Source organism: Chiloscyllium plagiosum, unplaced genomic scaffold (assembly GCF_037043375.1).
Source record: "Chiloscyllium plagiosum isolate Xiang-an unplaced genomic scaffold, Cpla_swu_hap1 HiC_scaffold_46, whole genome shotgun sequence".
Classification (NCBI taxonomy): domain Eukaryota; kingdom Metazoa; phylum Chordata; class Chondrichthyes; order Orectolobiformes; family Hemiscylliidae; genus Chiloscyllium; species Chiloscyllium plagiosum.
The window spans coordinates 890,068-916,878 of record NW_028270184.1 but is presented as its reverse complement, the minus strand read 5'-3'; the positions used below and the strand labels follow the sequence as shown (position 1 = coordinate 916,878).

The following is a 26,811-nucleotide window of genomic DNA, read 5'->3' as shown; positions in this document are numbered from 1 at the left end:
AATTTCACTGTTTGTTAATTTTCCCAGATGCACTCCAATGTCCAGCGATACAGGAATTCAAACAGCAAAGGCGGTAACTGTGCAGGTTCTCTCTCTCTCTCTCTCTCCCCCCTGCACTGTCCTCACCATGTGCTTCCTTTGTCTGCTCTTCTCCCTTTTAAACGGCTGTTGTTTTGACTTTTTTCTCCAAAGTTCCAAAACAATGCAACAGCATATAAAACAGTAATTGCTGCTCCTGGAATTCGAGGCAATCACCTCCAACACCTAAAATACCTCAAAAAAAAGGAGCAGCTCTTACAGCCTGAAATTTTTCCTGTCCTCCATTTGGATTACCCAGCTTGGAGCAGATTCTGGACTAGTGACTAACACATCATTCTCTCAGACACACAAACCGCTGCAATACTCACCTCCACTGGCGTACTCCATTACTAAATACAGTGTTTTTTCAGTTTCTATAACTTCAAATAATTTAACTGCAAAACACAGAGAGAAAAGAAATCAGGTGAAGTTTCACCTCTGATTCAATGTACTGTTATGGGGCAATAAAGATTTAATCTTCTGAAAGAATGGTGAGGATCAAGAAGAAAACTGAACACAGGTCTGAACTTTCAACCTGCGGCTACATGTTTTGAGAGCAATGAGTCAGGTATGTATCATACAATCAGCAACTAAACTGTGAAAGAGTTACACAAACAAATCTTCCCCCAACCTCTGTCATGTTCAAAGGATTCCTGAGTGGGGGAATGTGGTACATGAGAGGTGGAGGCTAATGCTTTGTACCCAGGGAGAGTTTTACCATTGCAGACAGTTCACAGGAGGTTTACTACATCGATATCTGGAAAAAGTGGGCTGTCTTAAGGACAAAAGTTTGGATAGATTGGACTAGATCTAGAGAGAGCTGTTTAAAAATTAACTACCTTTTCAGGATGAAGCTAAGAAGAATTTTTATGTCTCAGAGGGTTGTCTGATTTTGGAACTCTGCCTCAGAAGGCAAATGAGGTGGGGTCACTGAACATTTAAGATGGAAGAGGATTGAAACTATTTAGGCTGGGGAATCAAGTGCAGAGGTGTGTAGATGGGAGTGCAGAACTCCAATGCGAACATGCCAGCTATCAACTCCACAAACAGTGGAGCAGGATCAAGGAGCTGAATGGCCTCTGCCTGTTCCTAATTGGTATGCTCATATCCCTGCTGTTCTGAGGGAAGGTTACCCCTTCAAGGCGAGGATCAATTGTATGCCAGCACTTACCACCATATTACATCTTGACATGATCAAGGCTGTATACTTGAATTGGAAATGATTAATTCAAGAGGGGAGAATCTCAGTTGCTTCCCCAAACCCGGGAAGTATTTGCTTAGCCATGGTGTGAGGTGGGCTGGAGCAAGTTGTAGGGCTGACATTTTCCAACTTAGGCTCTGGAATCCATAGATTGGGAGAGTTGGAGGATAGAGGTGATCTCATTGAAAGTTACAAAATACTGAAAGGGGTGGACAGGGAAGATGCAGATCAGTTGTTTCCACAGATTGGGATGGGTTAGGGTTAGGGTCAGGAAGGGTCAAAGTGAGAAAGGATGGAACACGACAAAAACAGCTGGGTCTGAATGAGGAGACACTCAACACATAGAACCTCCACATAGAACAGCCCATTAACAGTCTCATAGTAGATCCAGCCAGTTCCCCACAGACTGAAGGTCAGCTTGAAGAAGCAAACTCTTACCTATATTAGGATGATTTAGAATCTTCATTATTCGCACTTCACGAAATAACTAGAAGAGAACAAACAAAATGACAATTCAGTCAGCATAACCTGACATCTTACATTACACAAAGAATCTACATGTGAGTTTATAAAACTTTAACCCTGTAGTCAAAGATTCAACCAGTTTGTCCCTATGTGTCTGTGTCACTTTTCCCATTAGGGATCTCAATATCTATTTTAAAATAAGGGACAACATAGACACAAAATAGGAAACCCTGGGACAAACCATTCCAATCCCGGGAAACACACAGGGACAAACGGATCCAATCCCGGAGAACACACAGGACAAACCGATCCAATCCCAGGGAACACACAGGAACAAACCGATCCAATTCCGGGAAACACACAGGGACAAACCGATCCAATCCCAGGGAACACAGGGACAAACCGATCCAATCCCGGGGAACACACAGAGACAAACTAATCCAATCCTCAGTGACCATAAAGGCAACTATAGCGACAGTGCAGACACTAACTAATATTAGCCAAGTGATCATAAAGAAAGCTAACTAATCTCAGCTAGGTGACTGTACAAACACATAACCATTCTCAGCCCGTCACTGAAATTCTGCCAACAACCTGAAAAGAGACTGCGCCCGAGATGTAACTAAACAATGTTGTATATGAATTTCAGTGCTGGTGTAACACCAAGTTAGTAGGCCAGCTCTCAGATTGAATCAAGTATACAAACATAGAAGATAAGAGCAGGAGTGGGCCAATTGGCCTCTCAAACCAGCTCATCCATTCAATATGATCATTGAGCTCGATACTGTAATCCCACCCTTCCCCTATATCCATAGATCCCCTCAGCCACAAGAGCTAATTTTATCTCCTTCTTGAAAACACACTATGCTTTCGCCTCAACCAGTTTCAGTGGTAGTGAATTTTATAGGCCCACCATTCTCTGAGTGAAGAAATTTCTCCTCATCTCAGTGCTAAAAATTTACCCCTTATCTTTCAACTATGACCATGTTTCTGAACTTTGCCACTGCTTATCCACAAGGTAAAAACAATGACTGCAGATGCTGGAAACCAGAGTCTAGATTAGAAAGGTGCTGGAAGAGCACAGCAGTTCAGGCAGCATCCGAGGAGCAGTGAAATCGACGTTTCGGGCAAAAGCCCTTCATCAGGAATACAGGCAGAGAGCCTGAAGGGTGGAGAGATAAGTGAGAGGAGGGTGGGGTTGGGGAGAAAGTAGCATAGAATACAATAGGTGAGTGGGGGAAGTCAAATTTGCCAGCACTTGGCCCATATTCCTCTAAACCTTTCCTAAACATATACCCATCCAAATGCCTTTTAAATTCTGTAACTGTACCAGCCTCCACCACTTCCTCTGGCAGCTCATTCCATACAGGCACCACCCTCTACGTGAAAAGATTGCCCCTTAGTTCCCTTTTATATCTTTCCCCTTTTACCTTGAACCTATACCCTCTAGTTCTGGACTCCCCCAACCCAGGGAAAAACCCTTGTCTCTTTACCCTATCCAAGCCCCTCATGATTTTATAAACCTCTATAAGGTCACCTCTCAGCCTTCAACGCTCCAGGGAAAACAGCCCCAGCCTGTTCAGCCTCAAATCCTCCAACCCCTGGCAACATTCTTGTAAATCTTTTCTGAACCCTTGCAAGTTTCACAACATCCTTCCGATAGGAAGGAGACCAGAACTGCACACAATATTCCAACAGTGGCCTAACCAATGTCCTGTACAGCCGCAACATGACATCCCAACTCTGATAATGCTCTAACCAATAAAGGAAAGTATCCCAAACACCTTCTCCACTATCCTATCTATCTGTATCTCTACTTTCACAGAACTATGAACCTGCACTCTAAGGTCTCTTTGTTCAGCAACACTTCATAGGATCTTACCATTAAGTCCTGCTCTGATTTGCTTTTCCAAAATGCAGCACCTCACATTTATCTAAATTAAACTCCTAAACTATCTAATTATCTAAATTAAAATCTTGATAAAGAGTTCTATCACATTGTGGTCGTTCATTCCCAAGGGGCCTCTCACAATCACATTACCAATTATTCCTTTCTCATTGTATAATACCCAGTCTAAGAACGGCCTATCTCTCATTGGTTGTTCAACATATTGGTCCAGAAAACCATCCCATATACATGCTAAGAATTCCTCCTCTATAGAATTGTGACTAAGTTGATTCACCTAATTTATTTTCAGATTAAAGTCACCCATAATTATAGATGTCCTTTTACCACATACATCTCCGATTTCCCGTTTAAGCTCATGTTCTTTTAATTTTTCATCATTTAAGAGTACTACTGACAATACTCATTAAGCCTGTATATTCAAATCCCAAAACAAACCACTGACAGTTAGATGTGATTCTACAATTGGGCAGCACTTGCTGAACTATTCTGAGCACTGCACATTTTTTGCAGCTTGGAGAATCAGCCAGAGTCAACTTGCCAACCAAGTTGCCTTTTCTCCCTATAGCAGCAATTCATGTAATTGTCTGAAATTTGGCATTCTTGATTTGTCCTTCTGAGTACAAGACAAATGCTGGAGTTCCTCAGGGTAGTGTCCTAGGCCCAACCATCTTCAGCTCTTTACCAATGACCTTCCCTCCACCAAAAGATCAAAAGTGGGAATATTCGCTGATGATTGCATAATGTTCAGCACCATTTGTGACTCCTCAGATACTGAAGTGGTCCATGTTCAAGTGCAACAAGGTCTAGACAATATCAGGTCTAGGCTGACAAGTGGCAAGTAACATTCATGCCACACAAATGCCACACTATGACAATCATTAATAACAGACACTCTAACCACCACCCCTTGACAGTGGTGTTAATATCATCAAATCTCCATTATCAATATCCTGGGGGTTACCATTGACCAGAAAATGAACTGGACTCACCACATAAACACATGCTACAAGAGCAGAGCAGAGGCGAGGAATACTGAAGCAAGTAACTCACCTCCTGATTTCCCAAAGCCTGTCCATTATCTATATGGCACAAGTCAGGAGTGTGATGGAATAATCTCCATTTGCCTGGATTAGCGCAGCTCCAACTACACACAAGAACAAAGCAGCCCCTGCTCGATTGGCACCACATTCACAAACACCTACTCCCACCACCACGGATACTCAGTAGGGACAGTATATACAGTATATACCACCTACAAGATGTACTGCAAAAATTCACCAAAGACCCTCAGACAGCACCTTCCAAACCCACAACACTTCCATCTAGAAGGACAAGTGCAGCAGATACATTAGAAGACCATCACCTACAAGTTCCCTTTCAAGCCACTCACCATCCTGACTTAGAAATAAATCATCATTCCTTCAGTGGAAATCCTAGAATTCTCTCCTTAAGGGCAATGGGCGTCAACCCACAGCACATGGACTGCTGTGGTTCAAGAAGGCAGCTCACCACTACCTTCGCAAGGACAATTATGGATGGGCAATAAATGCTGGCCAGCCAGCGAAGCCACAAATGAATGAAAAAAAAAACACAAGTTTCTCTTTTCAAGAAGATTCAAGTTTTGTTCCACCAAGTGACTGTTTGGACAGTAGTGTGTCTTGTGTGGTTGTTTCAGAAAGCAGTTAGGAATCAATCACATTGCTGTGGCTCTAGAGTCCTATTTAGGTTAGGTCAGACCAAGTCAACTTGGAAGGTTTCCTTCTCTGAAGAACATTTGTAAAGCAGGTTTTTTTTAAAATGACAAATCAATTATGGTTTTATGATCACCATTGGTGGTGATTAGCTTTTTAATTGCAGATTTATTTAATTAAGGAGGGGGTTAGGGGTGTGATCTGGGTAGGATGCTCTTTGGAGGGTTGGTGCTGACTTGATGGGTTGAATGGCCTGCTTCCACACTCTAGGGATTCCATGAAATCTATGAATTCATTTTGATATTTCCTGTTGAATCTGTTTCCACTGCCCCAGTAGGCAGCACATTCTAGATCACAACAACTTGCTGTATTACAATATTCCTCATTGTCTTTCTCTTTTGCTAATCTTCTTAAATCTGTTTACCTCTGGCTTCTGACTGCTCCTGTAACTGGGAATCATTTCTTCTTATTCTTGTTGCAGCTGGGTCTGGGTGGATGCTGTTCAGAGGGTCAGTGTGGACTCGATGGGCCGAATGTCATGTTTCCACACTGTAGGGATTCTATCATGATAACTGGGGGCAATGATGGGGCTAGATTAAAAGGTGGGGGGGCAGCAAAGGGCCAGAAGCAGAGAAGCTCAGATATCTCTGAGCGCTCTCGGGACTGGAGGAGATCTGCAAATACAGGGTCAAGGAGAGACTGACAGAAAGAAAGGTGAATTTTCCAATAATGAGAGAGGTATTGCAGTGCAGCGATAGGAATGACAAGCGTTTTTGCTAATCCTGAGCCATCTAAAATGTTAACAGCAGCCACACAAATAGAGAACTGAATCTACCTTTCCTGCAACTTTCAGCTTGTTTGCTACAATAAACACTTACTAAAATCTGTTGTGCATGATTGCTTAAGTTCTCGCACTCCCTTAAGTAGCCGCAGTACTTTATTCAGTGCCCTGATGAAGACTGATGATAATCAGATTCTGACTGTCTGGCATTTGTTTTTGAGATTGAATGCTCTGGGATTTATGGGTGGTCCTTACTTAAAAGCTTGCGGCTGTAAAGAAATTTGTATCCAAACTAGGGACGGGGGGGCAAAAAAATAGGCATTCCAGATGAGAGTAAGTACTGTACGAAAAAACAACCAGGATTAGCATGATGTACATAGTTTCTCAGCAAAGGTACAAGGAAAACACACCCAGGGGCCATACAGCTGTAGTATTGGTCAGTTATGGGTTACAAAAGGAACCTTCCCTTCTTCAAACAGCGAGGAATACGGGAAGTTATCGTCAGGATTTCTGAGCGAGAGCGAGATGAAAGAGCTCTGTGGTAACCACACCTCCCAGCCCCTCGGGGTTATAAATAAATACTAACAACACTGCGCAGCAGCCAAGCTGACGTGCCAAGGGTCAAATCCAGTGAGGTCAATGTAAGAAAATACCGCTCATGTTTACATTGCATGGCTTTGAAAAACAACCACGTTCTATTTATGCCAGGGCATGCCATGATCGTTCACAAGTATTTCAGTCTGGGGCTGAACGATCCATTCAGATAAATGTTAATATCTGCCTGCTTCAAACAGATTCCAGCCAAACCTTATTCACACCACAGTACATGCAGCAAAACAGTGGTTAGATCACAAGTTTAACAATCCAGTCAACCTGCAGTGAAGTTCCAAAGATATCAGCTCCAATTCTACCATAGCAGCTGCAGAATATAAATTCAAACAAAGAAATCTGAAATATAAAACTAGCATCAGGAATGACCTTAGACCTGCTGGATTGTCATGAAACTGTTTCAGTAATGCACTGAACCTTACCTGCTGTCCTTACTTAATCTGGCCTACATGTGACTCCAGACCTACTGTAAATGGCTGACCCTTTACTGCCTTGAGAAATGGATAAGAAAGACACTTCCATTGCGTACTATCACATCACAACTACCAGCATCTCAAGGGCAATAAAAATTAGCATTGTTGAAAAACATATCCAAGCATTGCCATTAAAGAGATACCAGAGTCACCAATTGGCCTGGACTGCTAAGTGATGGTTCACACAACATTTTGGGAAGGCAAATATTGATACAGCAGTTTATAATGAGTTCCATTAACAGGAAAACCTTATTAAACATCAGAAGTAACACCCGTGCACAGACGTGCGCCCCGCACCCCAGATTTTAAATATAGAGACTCAAGCAATTTCTGAGTTGATGACAGAGGTACACGCAGATGCAATATCTGTGTATTTATGAACCTAGGTAGCTCAGACAGGTACAGGGAGCTTATTACTTTGAAAAGAAATGACTCCCCTGAGGTTTTCCAGTAGATGCACATAAAAAAGTGTGGTACTTTCGATCATTCTTTCACTGCTGCCAGTAACAGAGTACCACACCTTTGAATAAATACCAGTTCCTTCCTGGAAGGTGCACCCCAGGTTCGTGTGTCCAGTAGAGTTCAGTTGGCAGCGCTTTTGAACCTTCATCATCCTGACTTGGAGGTAAGCCTCTCTCCAGCGTTCGTGCATAGACATCTGGTTGACACTCCAGCACAGTACCGAGAAAGTGCTGCATTGTCAGAGATTTCATCTTTCTCAGGAGATATTAACTGGAAACCTCGTCTGCCTCTAAGGTCATATAATAGCTGCCATTGCCATTACTAGCAGAGGAGTAGGATAGAGTCTGGAAACTGAAGATATAGGGGCAATAGACTCACAATGTCAAAGGGATACAGCAGAGAATTGAAATGATTGGATTGCTGTCCAGAGAACCAGCATCAGTTTGGTGGATTGAATGGGTCTGCACCTGTGCCGTTATAATGAGCAAGTGTAGAAAGTAGGAAATGGAGAGAGGATAGTGAGAGTTTGGAGAGAATACAGGCTGTGATCTCAGCTCCAGTTGGCTTTTTCTGACACAGTGAAAACAATCAGCCATGGGTCAGTCGAAGTCTTGTGGGTCAGAAATATTGAATGAATACATTTACATCATAGCAAACAGGAAACACATTTCACAAAAACTAAACGCAGAATGACTTAATCCACCCAATAGAATCAAACCACAATGAGAAAGGCCACTCTGCCCACTGGGTTCATGGTGGCTGAACTGTTTTGGCTTTTCTCTCATAGCTTTGCAAATGATCCAACTGAACACAAAGCCACCAACACACACGTTTCCAGACACTCCCTCAGTTGTTATGTATGATTCAGATTTGTTTAGGATGAGATTATTGTTGTGTTTATCAGATATAATTACCCCAAGTAACTCTGGACACGGTTCATGCTTCCTGAGATTTCACTGCACACGGCCAAAAACTCAAAAGCTCAAATTCATGGCATGAACACATGAGGAAGCAAGGTTATCCATTTCAGGCTGTGAAAGGATAAGATCTGGGTACCGTTTTGTTAAGACGGCACAAAATTAAATACGGTGGCTGTCCAATGATATTGCTGGGTTCAGGTGCATAACTCTTTAAAATGCCACAAACAGGATGTAGGAAATAGTGAAAGGAGGCTAAAGGAAAGCTGGCCTTCGTATCTAAAGGGCTGGAATTTAGTGATGCAGACATTATGCTGCAGCTATACAAAACTCTAGTCAGACCCCTAGGTGGAGCGCTGCAAGCAAATCTGGGTACCACACCTTAGGAAGGGATGAAGGGAGGGAATTCAACACAGGATGGTACCTGGACTTCAGGGGTTAATTTCTGAGGAGAGATTAGATAAATTAGGGGTGATCTAATCAAGGTCTTCAGGATATAAACAGGGAAAGGCAGGTAAGATAAATTATTGCCACTGGTCTAGATTTTAGAACTAGGTGGCACTGTCTAAAAATTAGATACAGGCCATTCAGGAGTGATGTCAGGAAGCACTTCGACACACAGAGAGTGGAGGCTTGGGAATTCTCTTCCTCAAATGGCAGTTGATACTAATTTAATTGCTAAATTCAAATCTGAGACAGACCTTTTTTTTATTAAGGAAGGTTATCAAGAGATATGGATCCAAGGCAGCATCGAGTTAGGCCACAGATCAGCCATGATCTTACTGAATGGCCTACTTGCATTTCTATGACTCAACATCTCTGTAGGAGACAGGTAAAGAGGCAACTTCTTACAGATGTCCAACAATCCAGCCTCCCTGCTTAGGACAGTTCTCTCAGGACAGAACACTATTCCCTCAACCAAGAGTCAAAATAAGCATTTCCATAGTGCTGTTCACCAGCTCAGAACCTTCCAAGACTTCACAAGGTCAATGCTGTGACAATCCCTTCGTGTAATATATCAAACATTAACATATCAGTTATTTCCAGCTCCATTAATAGCATTTGCTATGCACTAATGACCAAGTCTGTCCTCAATGCAACAACTGAATTTCCACAATATCTTATGGCTTCGATGAGCTGTCAGACACTCAAAGAGAAGGCGCAGCACCTCAGAATGCAGTAGTTTCTTGGCGCCGACCCTCCGATGGCACAACACTCCCTTGGCACCGATCCTCCAATTGCATGGTGCTCCCTCAGTGCCGACCCTCCGACAATGTTGCCTTGGCATGACACTCCGATGACACAGCGCCCCTGTGGGACCAAGCCTCCGACGGCACAGTTCCCCTTGGGACTGACCCTCCGACAGCGCAGAGCTCCCTGGGTGCCGATCTTCTGACGGCGCAGTGTTCCCTTGGCACCAACCCTCCAACAGCGCAGCACTTACTTGGCACCGACCCTCCGACGGCGTAGTGCCGCCTCGGCACCGACCCTCCGACGGTGCAGCATCGCCTCGGCACCAACCCTCCGACGGCACAGTGCTGCCTCGGCACCGACCCTCCGACGGCGCAGCGCTCTCTTGGCACCGACCCTCTGATGGTACAGCGCTCTCTTGGCACCGACCCTTCGATGGCACAGCGCTCTCTTGGCACCGACCCTCCGACGGCGCAGTGCTGCCTCGGCACCAACCCTCCGACAGCGCAGCGCCCTCTTGGCACCAACCCTCCAACGGCGCAGCACTTGCTTGGCACACCAACCCTCCAACAGCGCAACGCACCCTTGGCACTGACCCTCCGACCGAGCAGTGTCCCGTCAGCACTGACCCTCCGACGATGAAGCACTCCCTCGGGACCGACCCTCCAATGGTGCGGCGCTCCCTCATCACTGACCCTCCGACAGTGCGGCGCTCCCTCAGCACTGACCCTCCGACGATGCGGCGCTCCCTCAGCACTGACCATCCGACGATGCGGTGCTCCCTCAGCACTGACCCTCCGACGGTGCGGCGTTCCCTCAGCACTGACCCTCCGACAGTGCAGCACTCCCTCAGCACTGACCTTCTGACAGTGCAGCGCTCCCTCAGCACTGACCCTCCGACGGCTGAAGCACTCCCTTGGGCCCGACCCTCCAATGGTGCAGCGCTCCCTCAGTACTGACCCTCTGACGGTGCAGTACTCCCTTGGCACCGCTGCCCTGACAGCACAGCGCTTCCTTGACACCGACCCTCCGACAACACAGCGCTCCCTCAGCACTGTACCTCTGACGGCACAACGCTCCCTTGGCACCGACCCTCCGACAATACAGTGCTCCTTCAGCATCGAACCTCTGACAGCACAGCGCTCCCTTGGGACAGACCCTCCGATGACGCAGCGCTCCCTTGGCACCACCCCTCCGACGGCGCAGTACTCCTTTAGCACCGCTGCCTTGACCACGCAGCGCTCCCTTGGCACCGACCCTCCAACAGCGTAGTGCTCCCTTGACACTGGCGCCCTGATGGCACAGCGCTCCCTGAAACTGAAACTAATCACCAACTAATATAGCCTCTCCCACCACCTTGAACCGTCAGTTTTGTACAAACATATACTGATTTCAAGGTCAGATAAGCAATACACCTTCAATACACTGCAAGCAAAATCCAAAACTTTTGGCACCATGCAAGGCAGTGGCTAAACAGCAGTCTCAGGAACCTGCTTGAGTTTATGTGCATCACTGCTGGCTTTGTCTTGTAAAGGAATGCAAAGTAACAGCTTTGCCCTCAGTAGCAATGGTGCATTACACTACCCAGGAAGACAGGAATATCTGTAAGAACAGATTCTGATCCTTTAAAGGACTGAAATTACACAGGAGATGACAACATGATTTTATTTTGGGTGGGGGGGAACGGGAGGAGGAGGAGAAACAAGAGCTGGAGTGTGTCAGTGCATTGTGACATCTACAACCCTGCAGGGACTCTCAGCTCTACATTCCTGTATCTTCCCAAGGTACATTTGAATGGACCAGAGATGACCACCATTAATCACAGTCAAGTCCACATCAGAAACAGACAATAAAAACAAGAGGGCAAGATAGTAATTAGCAGTACGAGGTGCAACTATTGGAATCAACAGTCAAAACCACATTCATCAATGGTAACGGTAAAAACAGAAGAGGCAGCTCAAAATGTTAAGTCAACAGGACTGACAGCCCAATCACCCACCATCACCAGTCACTGCTGCACAACCGCACTCCCTCCACTACAACAGCAAAGGCAGCAGATACATAGAAATACCACCCCCTTCAAGACCCCCTCCAAGCCAATCACCAATCTGACTTGGAAATACAGTGTCGCTGGGTCAAAATCATGGAATTCCCTCCCTAAGGGCATTATAGCTCTACCTACAGCACATAAAGGCAGCTTTCCACCACTTTCTCAAGGGGCAAATAGGGATGGTCAATAAATGGTGGGTCTAGCCAGCAAAAGCCACTGCCCATGGATAATAAAAACAACCCAAGCTCATTTGGTCAACAAAGACCAATTCAAAATGAGAAAACCAGGGAAAATGAGAATAAAGGTTAAAGGAAGCATATTTATTTGTGATGTGATTGGCTTATTGCAACCATCTTGTCTTTAATCTAATTCAACAATCTTTAATGAAAACCAGTACAGATATCTAGCATTAAAGTTTTGCCAAGTATCAAAACAAGGCATTTTGGAAGGTCCCTGTAATACCTACTGCTACTCTTTCATAAATTTGGTTCTTAGTTGAATGTATAAGTATAACTCAAATATATTTAACAAACCAGATCTGACACAGCAATGGGCAGCTGGCAGAAGCTGAAATACCTTCTGTCCTGGGAAAGAAAGGACAGTATACAAGTGGACATAGACCTGGATGGCTTAATGTGAAGCTGGTAGCCATTCCCAAGCTCAAGAATTGCTCAAGCAGCAGTGAATGACTGGATTATAGCAAATCAGCATCATGAAAAAGACCCAAAGTACACAGGAAACATACAGATAGTAAGCAGTGGTTCATTCTTAGCCCAAAGCGAATGTTCGGGAAAAGGGGGTCAGCACTAAAACCAGAAATAGATGGGGAGGGGAGACCGGGAGAAAAGGGCAGAAAGAAGGGTAAATTGTAATGGACTAAAACAGGACTGGGAGAGAACGAAAAGGTGAGTGTGCAGAAGAGGTGCAGGTGGGGAGAAGAGAGAAAGACGGCACATGGCAGAGGGGTAGGACCAGGAATGACTCTGGCTGTGATGGGCATGTATGTATGGAGGGGATATGTGGAGGGAATATATGTAGGCCATTCTGTGCGCACGCACATTTGTTGGTGCATCTTTAATGGGGTTAGTAGGAAGGAAGTGTTGGTCGGTAAGTGTGTGTGTATCTATAAAAATAAGAGGTTGCAGGAATGTGCATGTGGGGAAATGAGTGTGGCGGGGAAGAATGGGTGTGTGGGAGTGTGTGTATTTGGGAGGGCAGAAAAGAGTGAGGGAATGTGGGGGGGGGGGGGGCGTGATGAAGCACGGTGCCTCTGGGTGCATGTTGGGGGGGGGGGTAGAAGAGGGCGCAAGTGCACATGAGAGAGGGGGAGAGAGACAGCACGCATGAGGGAGTGAGAGAGAGTGCGAGAAGGAGAGAGGGGGCAAGGGCAAGGGCGAGGGCGAGAGCGAGAGCAAAGGAGTGCACATGTGCGAGAGAGACAGCGCATGGGCAACAGAGCGTGGACGAAGAGGACAGGGCGAGGGCGAGGGCGACAGGGGATAGGGCAGGGGTGAGGGAGAAGGGGACAGAGCATGGGCAAAGGACGCAGAGCGCACACACGCGAGGGGGAGGGGGAGTGGGACAGATCACATGGGATGAGGAGGAGGGAGGCAGAACGCACGCAAGACGAGGGGGACAGAGCACGTGAGCACTAGGGGAGGGTGACAGAATGCACACGCGGGAGGGATAGGTGGATAGAGTGCCTGTGCGTAGGTGTGAGGGGGAGGGGGACTGAGTGCAAGATGGAAGGGGACCGATCGAGGGGGGTAGGGGACAGAGCTCATATGCGAGGGCAAGGGGGAGGGGGACAGAGCACATACATGAGGGCAAGGGGGAGGAGGACAGAGTGCCCACACGCAAGAGGGGGAGGGGACAGATCGCGCATGAAGGGAAAGGGGAGGGGAACAGATTGCCCACGCGCACGAGGGGGAGGATGCAGAGCGCCCATGAATGCGAGGGCAATGGCTACAGAAGCTGCACGCACGAGGGGGACAGAGCACAGAAGAGACAGCAGGTTGGTTGGAGACTTTCACCTGCCTCCAACTACCACCAGTCCTTCATCCCATAATGTCCTTTCTCTGCCTGTCAGCCTGAGTTTTTACAATGCCAAGCCCTGCATTGACACAGGTTTCGGTTTCCTGAAGGCGCTCCATACTATCTGGAGAATCCAGTCTTACAAGTATAATTGATCTCTCTCCCCCTATTGTAAATGCATGGCTTCTTTTATAAATGAAAAGATTACATTTAAAACCAGCATCGGATAACAGCCAAGGATATGGTGTGTTGCTGCCAATACCAAGTCCTTCCCTTCAAATGGGGAAGACTGCCTTTGTAAAGTTAACGCTCTGTTGAGAGCACTTATGTAGCCATTAAGTCCCGACAATACACACACATTGATCTGAAAAGTGACAGAAGCAGAGAAACTAATTCACGCAGATCTGTGAAATCTTCAGAGTGTGAAAATTATCATACCCATGTACCTCACTCATCCAAATATCTATGGAACGTGATGGCTGTCCTACGAGAGACTATAAGACTATAAGACAAGGGAGCAGTTGTAAACCATTCAGCCCATCAAGTCTGCTCGAGTCAGACGTCTTTCAATTAGCATTGTTGAGAAGTGTGTTTAATTTGCCAATGTGAGATAGTGGGGTTAAAGCTGAACTTCAAATGATGTCACAGGATCCATTACTGTTGATTCAACCGACTCTGAAACCACTGACCGTCATCACCCCCTCCTCAGCACTCACCATCCAACAGTGCAGCACTCCCTCAGTGGTGACCCTCCGACAGTGTGGCACTCCCTCAGTGGTGACCCTCCGACAGTGTGGCACTCCCTCAGATCTGACCCTCTGACACCACCAGCTCGCTGTGCTGAGCCTGCAACAATGCAGGGCTAATCAGCACTCACTCTCCAACAGTGTGATGCTACCTCAACATTGAACCTCCACAAAGAGATTCAAACAGGTTTTACCATCTTCTTCACATTACAGTGAGACACAAGCAATTTTTACAGTGCTCCTCACACCGCAGGGAGTTCAGAGTGAGTTTTACAGTGCTCCTCACACCGCAGAGAGTTCAGAGTGAGTTTTACAGTGCTCCTCACACCGCAGAGAGTTCAGAGTGAGTTTTACAGTTCTCCTCACACTACAGGGAGTTCAGAGTGAGTTTTACAGTTCTCCTCACACCGCAGGGAGTTCAGAGTGAGTTTTACAGTGCTCCTCACACCGCAGGGAGTTCAGAGTGAGTTTTACAGTGCTCCTCACACCGCAGAGAGTTCAGAGTGAGTTTTACAGTGCTCCTCACACCGCAGAGAGTTCAGAGTGAGTTTTACAGTTCTCCTCACACTACAGGGAGTTCAGAGTGAGTTTTACAGTGCTCCTCACACCGCAGAGAGTTCAGAGTGAGTTTTACAGTGCTCCTCACACTGCAGAGTGTTCAGAGTGAGTTTTACAGTGCTCCTCACACCGCAGAGAGTTCAGAGTGAGTTTAACAGTTCTCCTCACACTACAGGGAGTTTTTTTAGATTAGATTAGATTACTTACAGTGTGGAAACAGGCCCTTCGGCCCAACAAGTCCACACCGACCCGCCGAAGCGTAACCCACCCATACATTTACCCCTTTACCTAACACTACGGGCAATTTAGCATGGCCAATTCACCTGACTTGCACATCTTTGGAGTGTGGGAGGAAACCGGAGCACCCGGAGGAAACCCACGCAGACACGGGGAGAACGTGCAAACTCCACACAGTCAGTCGCCTGAGGCGGGAATTGAACCCGGGTCTCTGGCGCTGCGAGGCAGCAGTGCTAACCACCGTGCCACCGTGCCGGTGTGAGTTCCAAGTAAGTTTTACAGTGCTCCACACACTCCACACACTTGCAGTATCCCTCTCGGTGAGACATATGGTACCCCTCACACTACAGACAGTCCTGAGTGAGTTTTAGTGTCCCTCACAGTACAGGGAGGTCTGAGTGAGTTACATAGTGTCCTTCATGCTATAACGAGTCCCATGAGAGTTTTGCGATGTCGCTCAGTGTACTCAAAGTTCTGACTGAGCCTTACAGTGCCCCTCACAAAGTTCGGAATGAGGCTTAATGTATCCCTCTCAGTACATTGATTTCTTAGTGAGACTTACAGTACCCCTCAACACGGAGTTCCGCGTGAGTTTTACAATATCCCTTGCACTAGAGAAGGTCAGAGCTAGTTTTACAATGCTACTCACTGTACAGGGAGTTCAGAGTGAGTTTTAGTGCCCCTTGCTGTATAGGGTGTTCCGTGTGAGTTTACAGAGTTCCTCGCTGTACAGGGTGTTCTGAGTGAATTTTGCAGTGTTCCTCACACCACAGGGTGTTTCGTGTGAGTTTTACAGTGTTCCTCACTGTACAGCGAGTTCAGAGTGAGCTTTAATGCCCCTCGCTGTACAGGGTGTTCCGTGTGAGTTTACAGAGTTCCTCGCTGTACAGGGTGTTCTGAGTGAATTTTGCAGTGTTCCTCACACCACAGGGTGTTTCGTGTGAGTTTTACAGTGTTCCTCACTGTACAGGGCGTTCAGTGAGTTTTAGTGTTCCTGGGAAGTTCAGAGTGAATTTTACAGTGCTCCTCACTGTACAGGGTGTTCAGAGTGAGTTTTACAGTGTTCCTCGCTGTACAGCGAGTTCAGAGTGAGCTTTAGTGCCCCTTGCTGTATAGGGTGTTCCGTGTGAGTTTACAGAGTTCCTCACTGTACAGGGCGTTCAGTGAGTTTTAGTGTTCCTGGGAAGTTCAGAGTGAATTTTACAGTGCTCCTCACTGTACAGGGTGTTCCGTGTGAGTTTTACAGTGCTCCTCACTGTACAGGGAGTTCAGAGTAAGTTTTAGTGTTCCTCGCTGTACAAGGTGTTCTTCACATTACAGTGTTCCAAGTGAGTTTTACAGTGTTTCTCGCGGTACAGGGTGTTCCGAGTGAGTTTTACGGTGTTTCTCACACTCCAGAGTTCTCTGAATGAGTTTTACAGTGCTCCTCTCACTGCAGGGAGTTCAAGGTGAGCTTTGCAGTATCCCTCTCAGTACACAGAGTTATCGGTGAGACATACTGTACCCCTCACACTACATCAAGTGCCAAGTGAGTTTTCATGTCCCTCACAGTACAGGGAGTTCAGAGTGAGTTACAGAGTATCTTTCATGCTACAGGGAGTTCCATGAGAGTTTTGCAATGTCACTTAAAGTACAGAGTTCCAAGTGAACCTTACAGTATCTCTCACACTACACAAAGTTTGGAGTGGACCTTATGTATCCCTCTCAGTACACAGATTCCTTGGTGAGACTGACAGTACCCCTCAAACTACAGTGAGTTCTAAGTGAGTATTACAGTGCTCCTCAACATACAGAGAGTTCCCAGTGAGCCATACAATGTCTCTCACACTACAGGGAGTTCCAAGTGAGTTTTAAAGTGCCCCTCACAGTACACAGAGGTCTGGGTGAGCCTCACACGGTCTCTCACATTACAAGGAGTTCTGGGTGAGATTGATCCCTCAGTTCCGGGTAGCTCTGGATCAGTTACAAGTTTCCAGGAAAATCGGCGTCACAGATTAAGTGACATTTGCCGCCCACTGTTTACATTGTGCCAAGGGCAGGCAATTTTACAGCAACCTATGCATTCAGTAAACACTATCAGACAGGTCTTTTGCACTCCTCTTGCAGGACAATAAGCCCCTTTGTCACACGGTACAAACCATAAACATGTTAAAAAGCCAGGTCTTTCTACCGAGCTGCCTGCACAGATGTCAGGTTGGTTTTCAGGAACAGATACAAGCAAATGTTATGTAATATCTTGAAAACATTTCACACACATAAGGTGTGGTACCATTTAACTCAGTCACTGGCAGCGAGATGCTGAGGTCATTTAGCCACGTTGAATTGCTGTTATTTTATAAACCAAACTTATAAATTGGCATAAGTTAGCCATTTGGCCCCTCAATACTGCTCCACCACTCAATAAGATCACAGCTGATCTATTTGTTTCGAACTCCATAGTCCCATCTACATGTGCCAATCTTTAATTTGCTTGCCTAACAAAAGATTAACTAACTCTGCCTTAAAAATGAACCAGGTCCCTACTTGCACCGTCTTCTGAGGCAGTACGTTTCAAACCTGCACAACCCTCAAAAGAAATCTGCATTTCTTACCTCAAGGCCAACCCATCTTTTTTTTATAGTGCCACTCAATCTGGACTCAGTGATGTCAGGAAACATCCATCCCCAGCCAACCTTATCAAAACCATACAGTATCTTATATCCTTCAGTCAAGTCACCCCGCACACTCTCAACTCCAGTGGAAACAAGCCCAGCATGCCCAACCTACCCTTGTAAAACAATCTGATCGTTCCAGGTAGTATTGGAGCAAACCTCCTCTGAACTGCTTCCAACACATCTATGTCCTTCCTTACAGGAGAACCAGGTCTATTCATTTTTGTGTTTTTTAAATTGAGGACTAAAATGAGAAAAGAATGGTTTTAAAACTAGGGATTACAAGGATTTCTGTAAGATTTGAAAGTAATCTGACACTCAGTGAACACTTTGTACAGCTGTGGGTTATAGCAGAGTTTGCAGACACACTGGAACAAAGGGTTGTGCACAAAAATAACTTTGGTTGGTAACAGGAATTGAATTGGTTTATGGATTAGTGGCCAGTTATCAGTCACAAAGGCTTCCCCCCCAACAACAACTGCATGATTGGTTCTCAGGTAGCTGAACAGCTTGGGGCTGTGAACAAGATACAAAGCAACCTTTGGACCACCAGCAGCTCCAGAAGTTCTCTCTCTATTCGCTGCAATAAGCCTCTTTAAGATTAAAAGAAAAATCTTATCTTCAGCAGTTGTTATAAGCTGAGACTTCTAATTAATAAGCCAGACGCATTCCATAAGTGAACCGGCCACTCTGTGCCTCTTGCAAACCAGTAGAAGCATCCAGACAAGGATGACTCAGAAGCAGAGCCTCACCAGGACAGGAAGCAGCTCAGCAACTCTTCTGAACAGGAACCAGAGAATTGCTTTTCTCCCTCAGTCAATAACCCTATGCCTTTTTTTTCCTGTATCTATCTTGCAGCATACATAACCAACGTATCTTTAAAATGGATCATCATTTTCCTTGGTTGAATAACTGCATGGGCCATTTTAATCACCAATACTTTTCCTTCTTATTTATGACATTGGGCTATGGGTACTGTAAAGTGAGCAGCAGGGAGCGGTTTGTGGATGCATACTTACCAAAGTAAGCTGAGAGTATTCACATTAGTGTGCAGGAATGATGGGTCTCAAGAGAAATGTTCCCTTGTGTAAAATTTATTACGAGAGTGTTTAGCTGTGTTTGCGTCCCATCAGAGCATCCCACCATCATCTTCTCATCCAATCAGTAAATCCTGTTCCTTTTTCCTTCGATTATGTTAAATAACTGCACAGAAGCCTGCATCCCGGTACAAAGTCACCCTTTATTTACACAGAGAGTCCTTGACAGTGATCCAGCTTCCTCAGAGCCTGCGCTCAGATTGAACAGAAAATCTGACACTCTTGTCAGCCAGGCTTCCTGATTGGACAGATTAACAGCCCCAACCAGAGAATTCATTTCTGAGGTCCACCTGGCTGACCTTATTACAATCACTACATCCCTCTCCCTTTGAACCCAAGGATATGGGCCAGTTCTTTTTTTTTGGAGCTCTCCTGGAGTGTTTTACCACTGGGTCAGGTACCTCCAACTCTGCCTTTGATACGGGTGGTGTGTACCATGCAGTAGCTCGCCTCCTGCCCCTGAAATGACTCAGAAGAATTCCATTCTCTTCCCCAGGTGGCAAAGGTGCGAGGCAGCGACATCCATCATGTCCACGTCAGATTCTGGGGTATCTTCAACACTTGACAGATATGGAAAACCCATGGGCTCTTGAACAGTCAGAAAGGCTATCAAGGAGCAAGGCACATTTTGCTTCTCACAATTTGCAACTTTCATGTTGTCCACTTGCCTGTTCAGGACCATTGCACCTACCCAAACTTGTAACATCACTGGACCTGACCTTGTGTTGACCATGCCTCTTACCAAGGCAGGGCAATTCCCATGGTTCCTACACCAACCTCATACCCGGAAGTAAACTGCCTTTCTTGCTGAGCGGAGTTGTGTCCAGCATTGATATTCCTGATGCCGTTTCACCCTACCCCTCCACAGGTCCAGGAAGATCAGGTTTAACCTGGTGTGGAGTCTTCCCCCCATTAAAAACTCTGCTGGATGTATCCCTGTAGTTGCATGAGGGGTGGTCCTATATTCAAATCGGAACCTGGACAGTTTGGTATCAAGTGAAGCTGTAGGCGGTTTCTTTAAGCCGGCCTTCAAAGTCTGGACTGCTCTTGCTGCCAGATCACTGGATGAGGACTGGTTTGGAGCTTAACATATGTGTCAAATGCCATTTGACTTTATGTGCTGGTAAACAGTGAACCTTTATCTGTGATCAACACTTCAGATAGTCTGTGTATTGCAAAAGATCCGTGCAATTTTTTTCTCACCTCCCTAGTTGATGAATAAACACTATGCACGTCCAGCTACTTTGAGTGGGCATCCACAATGAATGTGAACACTGAGCCCATGAAAGTAATGCATAACCAACGCATAACCAAGTCCAGGTTTACCCAGGCATGGGAGGTTTACCCAGGCATTGGGGGGGGGGGGGGGGGGAGAAGAGAGAGAGAGGCAGGTTTAACCAGTGGTAACTCTTGTTCATGTTGGCATTCTGGGCACTGTGGCAACCTTTGCTTGAGACAATCACCTTTGCTCCCGATTACAACATGCCATCCTCCACTGTGATCTGGTCTCTCCAGGTCCAAAGAAATTTCAATTCTGGTTGCGACGGCCCTTTGGTTTCTCCCATCACCACCAGCTGTTTCAGTTTTGCCAGGACTGAATCTTTCTGCATCCAAAGTCTGATACTGTCAGCTGTGACTGGAAGTGAGGGGACAACATTTAAAACTACTATGCACTCTTCCAGGGGCAGTATCACCAGTGGTATATCGATCAGCAGGAAGCAGCTCAACGCATCTGCATTTGCTATTTGGTCTCCCAGACAACATCCCAACTTGAAACTGTAGACACTTAGAATTAGAGCCCATTGCTGAATTTGGCCTGAAACTATGGATGGCACTGCCTTGTCCTCTTGAAGTAGACCCGGCAAGAAATTGTGGTCTGTTATAAATTTACATTTGTACGGATACTAGGAGATCTTCCCAACTCCAAATCCTCCTTCACCTTTCTCAGCGTATTTATGCTCTGCATTAGCCAAAGTCCTGAATGCATAAGCTACTGGATGTTCCTCTCCATTGGGCCACCTCTGAACTAATACTACCCCAATGCCATAGGGGGAGGCATCGCATGTCATTACCAGATCTCCCTTGGGATCATAGTGTGCCAGCTCTATCGAGGATGATTGTTATTTCTTCACTTCCCTGAAATCTATGGCTTGGTTACATGTCACTAGACCTGACCTCGTGTTGTCCATGCCTCTTACCAGTTCCAATGCTGACTCTTTTTTAAAGAGTTGATGCAAAGGCGCCAGGATGGAGGCCAGGTTACATATGAGTTTTCCATAATAGGTCTTTCCTTTGACTGGAACTACGTTCTGGTACAGACATGAGCGCTGGACACCTTTGATCACTCTTTATCTTCCAACAAGTGTACACAGTCTTCTCAACTTTGTAGCCCAAGTAGGTCACTTGCAGTGCCTGGAGCACACATTACTTCCCTGCTCAGGCTTACACCCACCCAGGAGAAACTAAGGACTATTTCCAAGTTTTTCAAGTGCTCCTTATTGCTCTTCCCTGTTATTAGGGCATTGTCTTTAATAAATGGTGACCCGGAGTAGATTTTGTAAAATGCTCTCAATCATCCACTGAAAAAAGGTACAGGCTGATGATATCCCAATTGGCAGTCTCATATGTTGGTACAAACCCTTATGGGTATTAATTGTAGCATATTTCTGGGAATCCTGATCTAACCACAATTGCAAATAAGTATGGCCAAGGTCTTGAACAAACATAAGAGTTTGAGTCCAGTGCAAATTTTGTGAAGGAGGAGAAAGTGAGGACTGCAGATGCTGGAGATCAGAGCTGAAAAATGTGTTGCTGGAAAAGTGCAGCAGGTCAGGTAGCATCCAAGGAGCAGGAGAATCGACATATGCCCGAAACGTCAATTCTCCTGCTCCTTGGATGCTGCCTGACCTGCTGCGCTTTTCCAGCAACACATTTTTCAAATTTTGTGAAGGACTTGTTCTGTGATCACTGAAATGGTCAAACCAGTAGCAAGCTTCATTAGAATCGGGTGACCATTTAACCAGGCAGTTATTTTGATTGGTTTGGATTTGGATGTTACTAAGCATTTTAACTGTTCCAAACCTATGGACTTTCCAACGAGTGCACTCACCTGGACACCAGCCTATGAGTTCTCTTACTCAATTTGGGTCGAGTGGGACTTTTGCTGTCTCAAATCTGGACACTGGCAAGCAACCACAATGGCTTGCTAGCCCATATCCTGAAAAAAAGGTTAAGTGTTTGGCCAAGGCTTGGCTTTGTTTTGGGGTTTTGCTATGGATTGATCTAGAGTGCCTCTGTACAGGATATTCCCTGAGTGAGGTTATGCAATTACCTTCCCTCAAGTGGTGTTCCCTAAGTTCAGTTGGACTGGTGAGGGTGCACACTTCTATCAGAAAAACCTGTAACTCATTTGTTCCACTTGCTGCATTTTCCAATGATAAAGCCAATTGGAGTGCCTGTTTGAAGTCCAGTTGGGCTGCATCTAGAAGGCATTTTTGCAAGGTTACATCATTAATCCTACATATTAAAAAGTGTCTCAGCATCTCATTAAGAGTTAAACTAAAGTCACATGCCTCTGGCAGTTGTCAAAAATCCCAACACAAATTCCCCCGGTTGCTGAACCAATAGCATCTCAGAATTAGACAAGGCTGGGATTGCAATATTCCTTAACTAAATCCGTCAACTCTTGAAAGGTTTTAGTCCTGTTGCCTCAGAAAGTTAGATTCCTGATAACTGAAAAAGCTGTAGGTTCACAAGCTGTCAGGAAAATTACTGATTGCTTTTCATTTGCATGGAAAAATAATGCATTGTTTCCACATACTGGACCCAGTCTTTGACGGCAGGATCAAACGAGTCAAGTTTCCCAAATAACGGCACGATGCCAGAAATGCTTACTCCAACTTAAAGACAACTGTTGAGAGCTAATTTCTTCAGGAGTATGCTTTTCTCTCATCGCACTGAAGTAACTCCATTGAGGCCAGTGTCCCGCTACCAAGCTACCCTTTATTTACATGCATAGTACTTGACACTGATCCAGCTCTCAGAGTGAACAGAACCTATGACACTTTTTTTTATCTGTCAGCCAGGGTTCCCTGACTGGTGCTGTTAATCTGGTACAAACAGGAAACTCATTGAGGTCCACCTGGCTGACCTCATTACAATCACGACAGTATGCATCTCAAGTCCTTAAATACATTTGCACTATTCACCTCAATACCTCCCTCATAGAATCCCTACAGTGTGGAAATTTGGCCCATCGATTCCACACCGACCCACTATTGAGCATCCCAACCAGACTTATCCTCCTACCCTATCCCTTTAACTTTGCATTTCCCATGACTAACCCACTTAGCCCGCACCTCCCTGGACACTATAAGCAACTTAGCATGGCTTTGGGAGGAAACCCATACAGACACAGGGAGAATTAGCAAACTTCACGCAGACAATCGCCCAAGGCTGGAATCAAATCTGGGTTCCCAGGGCTGAGGGGCAGTAGCACTAACCACTGAGCCACTGTGCCACCTCTATAGTAGCGATTTCCACATTCTCCCCATTCTGTGTGAAGAATTTCCTCCTGAATTCCAGAACGAAGGACCCGATACCCAACATGAGCAAGACGAATGTAGTGTACAAAATACCATGCAAGGACTGCACTAAACACTATATAGGACAAACAGGAAGACAGCTAACAATCCGCATACATGAACATCAACTAGCCACGAAACGACATGACCAGCTATCGTTAGTAGCCACACACGCAGACAACAAGCAACATGAATTCGACTGGGACAACACTACTATCATAGGGCAAGCCAGACAGAGAACAGCCAGGGAATTCCTAGAGGCATGGCATTCATCCACAAACTCCATCAACAAACACATCGACCTGGACCCAATATACCAACCACTACAGCGGACAGCTGAAACTGACAACCGGAAGCGGCAGGGACAGACCACTATAAACACCGGAGGAAACATCAAAGAAGCGCTTCGCAGGAGGCTCCAAAGCACTAAGTGACACTGTTATCTTACTTCTCCAAAAATGGAAATTCAAAAACATCTGTGGTTAAACTGGGGCCTGTTTCTAAACCCATCATTTTGATCAAACTGTATTTACAAACTTAGTGCAATCATCTCCCTGCTGATCAGTTGATGGCTATGTCCCAGAATCTCAGAATGAGGGGTAATGTTTATCAAGTAGAAGTGGTGTGTGTAAAAAAGAGCTGCGAGAGCAAGTGGTTGAGGCAGGTAAAATTACAACATTTAAATGGCATCTGGATGGGTATATGAATAGGAAGGGTTTAGAGGGACATGGGCCAAATGCTGGCAATGGGACTAGGTCAGATTGGGATGTCTGGCTGGCATGGAAAAGTTGGACTGAAAGGTCTGTTCCGGTGCCGTTTGACTCTATGACTCCATGAGCACGTAAGGGAGATTTTAGAAAGGGATTAGAGCTTTAATTAGTAGGGTTATATACCAACAGTTCAGAATTGTTTACCTAGAGCTTATTTACTTGTAATAAACAGTATTCTTTGTTAAGTACAGAAAGCTGGTGCATAGGTTCTGTCCATCTGGCTCTAGAACACAGGTAATCTGGGGAAATCTTTGTGTACTTATTAAAATCTGTTGTCACAACTCCAGCATCAGTGGGGTTTGACTTTCAGCGTGCCATCCCAGTAAGTCATGACACTTAAACAAGGAGACCATAACAGCATGCTATATTCGAGGGGCAGTCACACCAGTGCCCTGTATAAATAAAGTATAACCTCCTTACTTTCACGTTCAATCCCTGGTACCAGCACTCTGTCTGTGAGCAGGTACCATCATGGAGGATTGCTGATAAGATTTGTCAAGGAGTTACAGTAGCAACATAAATTAACTTAAAAACTGATGAAGTGAAAGGGGAATATCAAAGATTTTCCATTAAAAGGAGTTTCAGTAGGATTTTCCAGCTTGCCCAGGAGCAGTGGAGGGTGCAAAGTACATGATACTGTTTTTAAAAGGTGAAAATCTCAAACAAAGGAATACTGCAAAGGGATACATAGAGGATCACAATACCGGTGTTTTTGAAAACTGATTATAATATTAGTTTCTCCCAAGGACCTTCTTGATTCCATCAACCACCCAATCAGATCTCCCCAACCCCTTTGCTTCACTGAGAAAAGGCTGCATTCCTCACAACTGTTTCTTTCTATCTTGCAAAATTAAGCAGTTCCTACACCCTTCCAAAACTTCACAAAAATGCAACATAACATTTTATAACACACTGGGTCTAACAATAAGCCAGGAGTTCCAGACTCCCAAGTCCGGTTCCAGGGCTTGACTGCTGAGAAATAACTCAACCTAACTGTCAACCTGAAAATACTTCCAACACGGGTCCGAGGTGGAGAGCACAAGCGATTGCTGGCAAGCCATGCTCTGAACTGGCAAGCCTCTGATGTGAGGCTATCAGGCTACTCCAGGAAAAACAAGCTGTAGAAGACAGATCAAAGCATGTCTATCTCATGATTCTCTCGACTCAAAATCTTCAAAGTCTAGCAGTGCAACAGAGGCAAATCACAACACCTCTAATTTGCACCTTTCTGATTTGAACTGAAGATGGAAATGGAGTCTTTCAAATTTTTAAAGCAGGATACATAGCTTCTTCAACAAAAGCACACTGCTGGAGAAAGTCAGCCGGTCTAATGTTTCCAGTCCAGCGACCCCCTTCTGAACTAACTCAGATCACCAGCGTTCACAGTTATAGAGTCAGAATCATGCAGCACAGAAACTGACCCTCCTGTCCAACTGGTCCATGCCGACCAGACATCCTAATCTGACCTAGTTCCATTTGCCAGCAATTGGTCCATATCCCTCTAAACCCTTCCCATTCATATACCCATCCAAATACCTTTTAAATGTTGTAATTGTACCAGCCTCTACCACTACCTCTGGCAGCTCATTCCATAAACGCACCACCCTCTGCTTGAAAAGGTTATCCCTCAGGTCTCTCTTAAATCGTTCCATTCTCACCTCAAATCTATGCCCTCTAGTTTTGGACTCCCCGACCCTAGGAAAAAGATCTTGGCTATTCACCCTATCAATGCCCCTCATGGTTTTAGAAACCTCTACAATGTCACCTCTCAGCCTCAGACACACCAGGGAAGAAAGCCCCAGCCTATTTAGGCTCTCCTTATAGCTCAAACCCTCCAACCCCAGCAACATCTTTGTCAATCTTTCTACACCCTCTCAGGTTTAACAAGCTCCTTGCTATAGCAGGGCGACCAGAATTAAAAGTCGCCTAACCAATGTCTCATACAGCCGCAACATGATGTCCCAATTCCTACATTCAATGTTCTGACCAATGATGGCAGGTGTGTCAAGTCTTTGTTTTACTTTAGTAGATAAAGCAAAGGGGTCGAAGGTTATCTGAGGTAGCCAGGGACGTGGAGACAAGGTTATAATCGGTTCACCCAACATTTCCTTGAATGGCGAAGCAGGCTTGAGGGGCTAAATGGCCTATACCTGCTCCTAATTCATAAGTTCATACATAGTTTCACACGTAGTACACTTGCTGCAAACATCCTGGTTATTAGTTAGTACTTTGTTTTGCCTCTATGTAATCTTATAAAGAAATCAAGACTAGTTGCTTTAGCCTCAACTACATATCAAGACAATGAGGA

General features: G+C 45.5%; 1 protein-coding gene across 6 annotated transcripts in view; it reads right to left on the bottom strand.

The window, feature by feature from the left end:
* mark2b (MAP/microtubule affinity-regulating kinase 2b) overlaps positions 1-26,811 on the bottom strand; it is a 193,215-nt gene that overhangs the window by 75,119 nt on the left and 91,285 nt on the right. For all 6 annotated transcript variants that reach the window (XM_087983805.1, XM_087983803.1, XM_087983802.1 and 3 more), the window contains exons 4-5: positions 1,718-1,766; positions 408-473 (exon numbers count right to left, since the gene is read on the bottom strand). In XM_087983805.1, the coding sequence (XP_087839931.1) occupies positions 408-473; positions 1,718-1,766 (115 nt within the window). The remainder of the gene's footprint in view (positions 1-407; positions 474-1,717; positions 1,767-26,811) is intronic.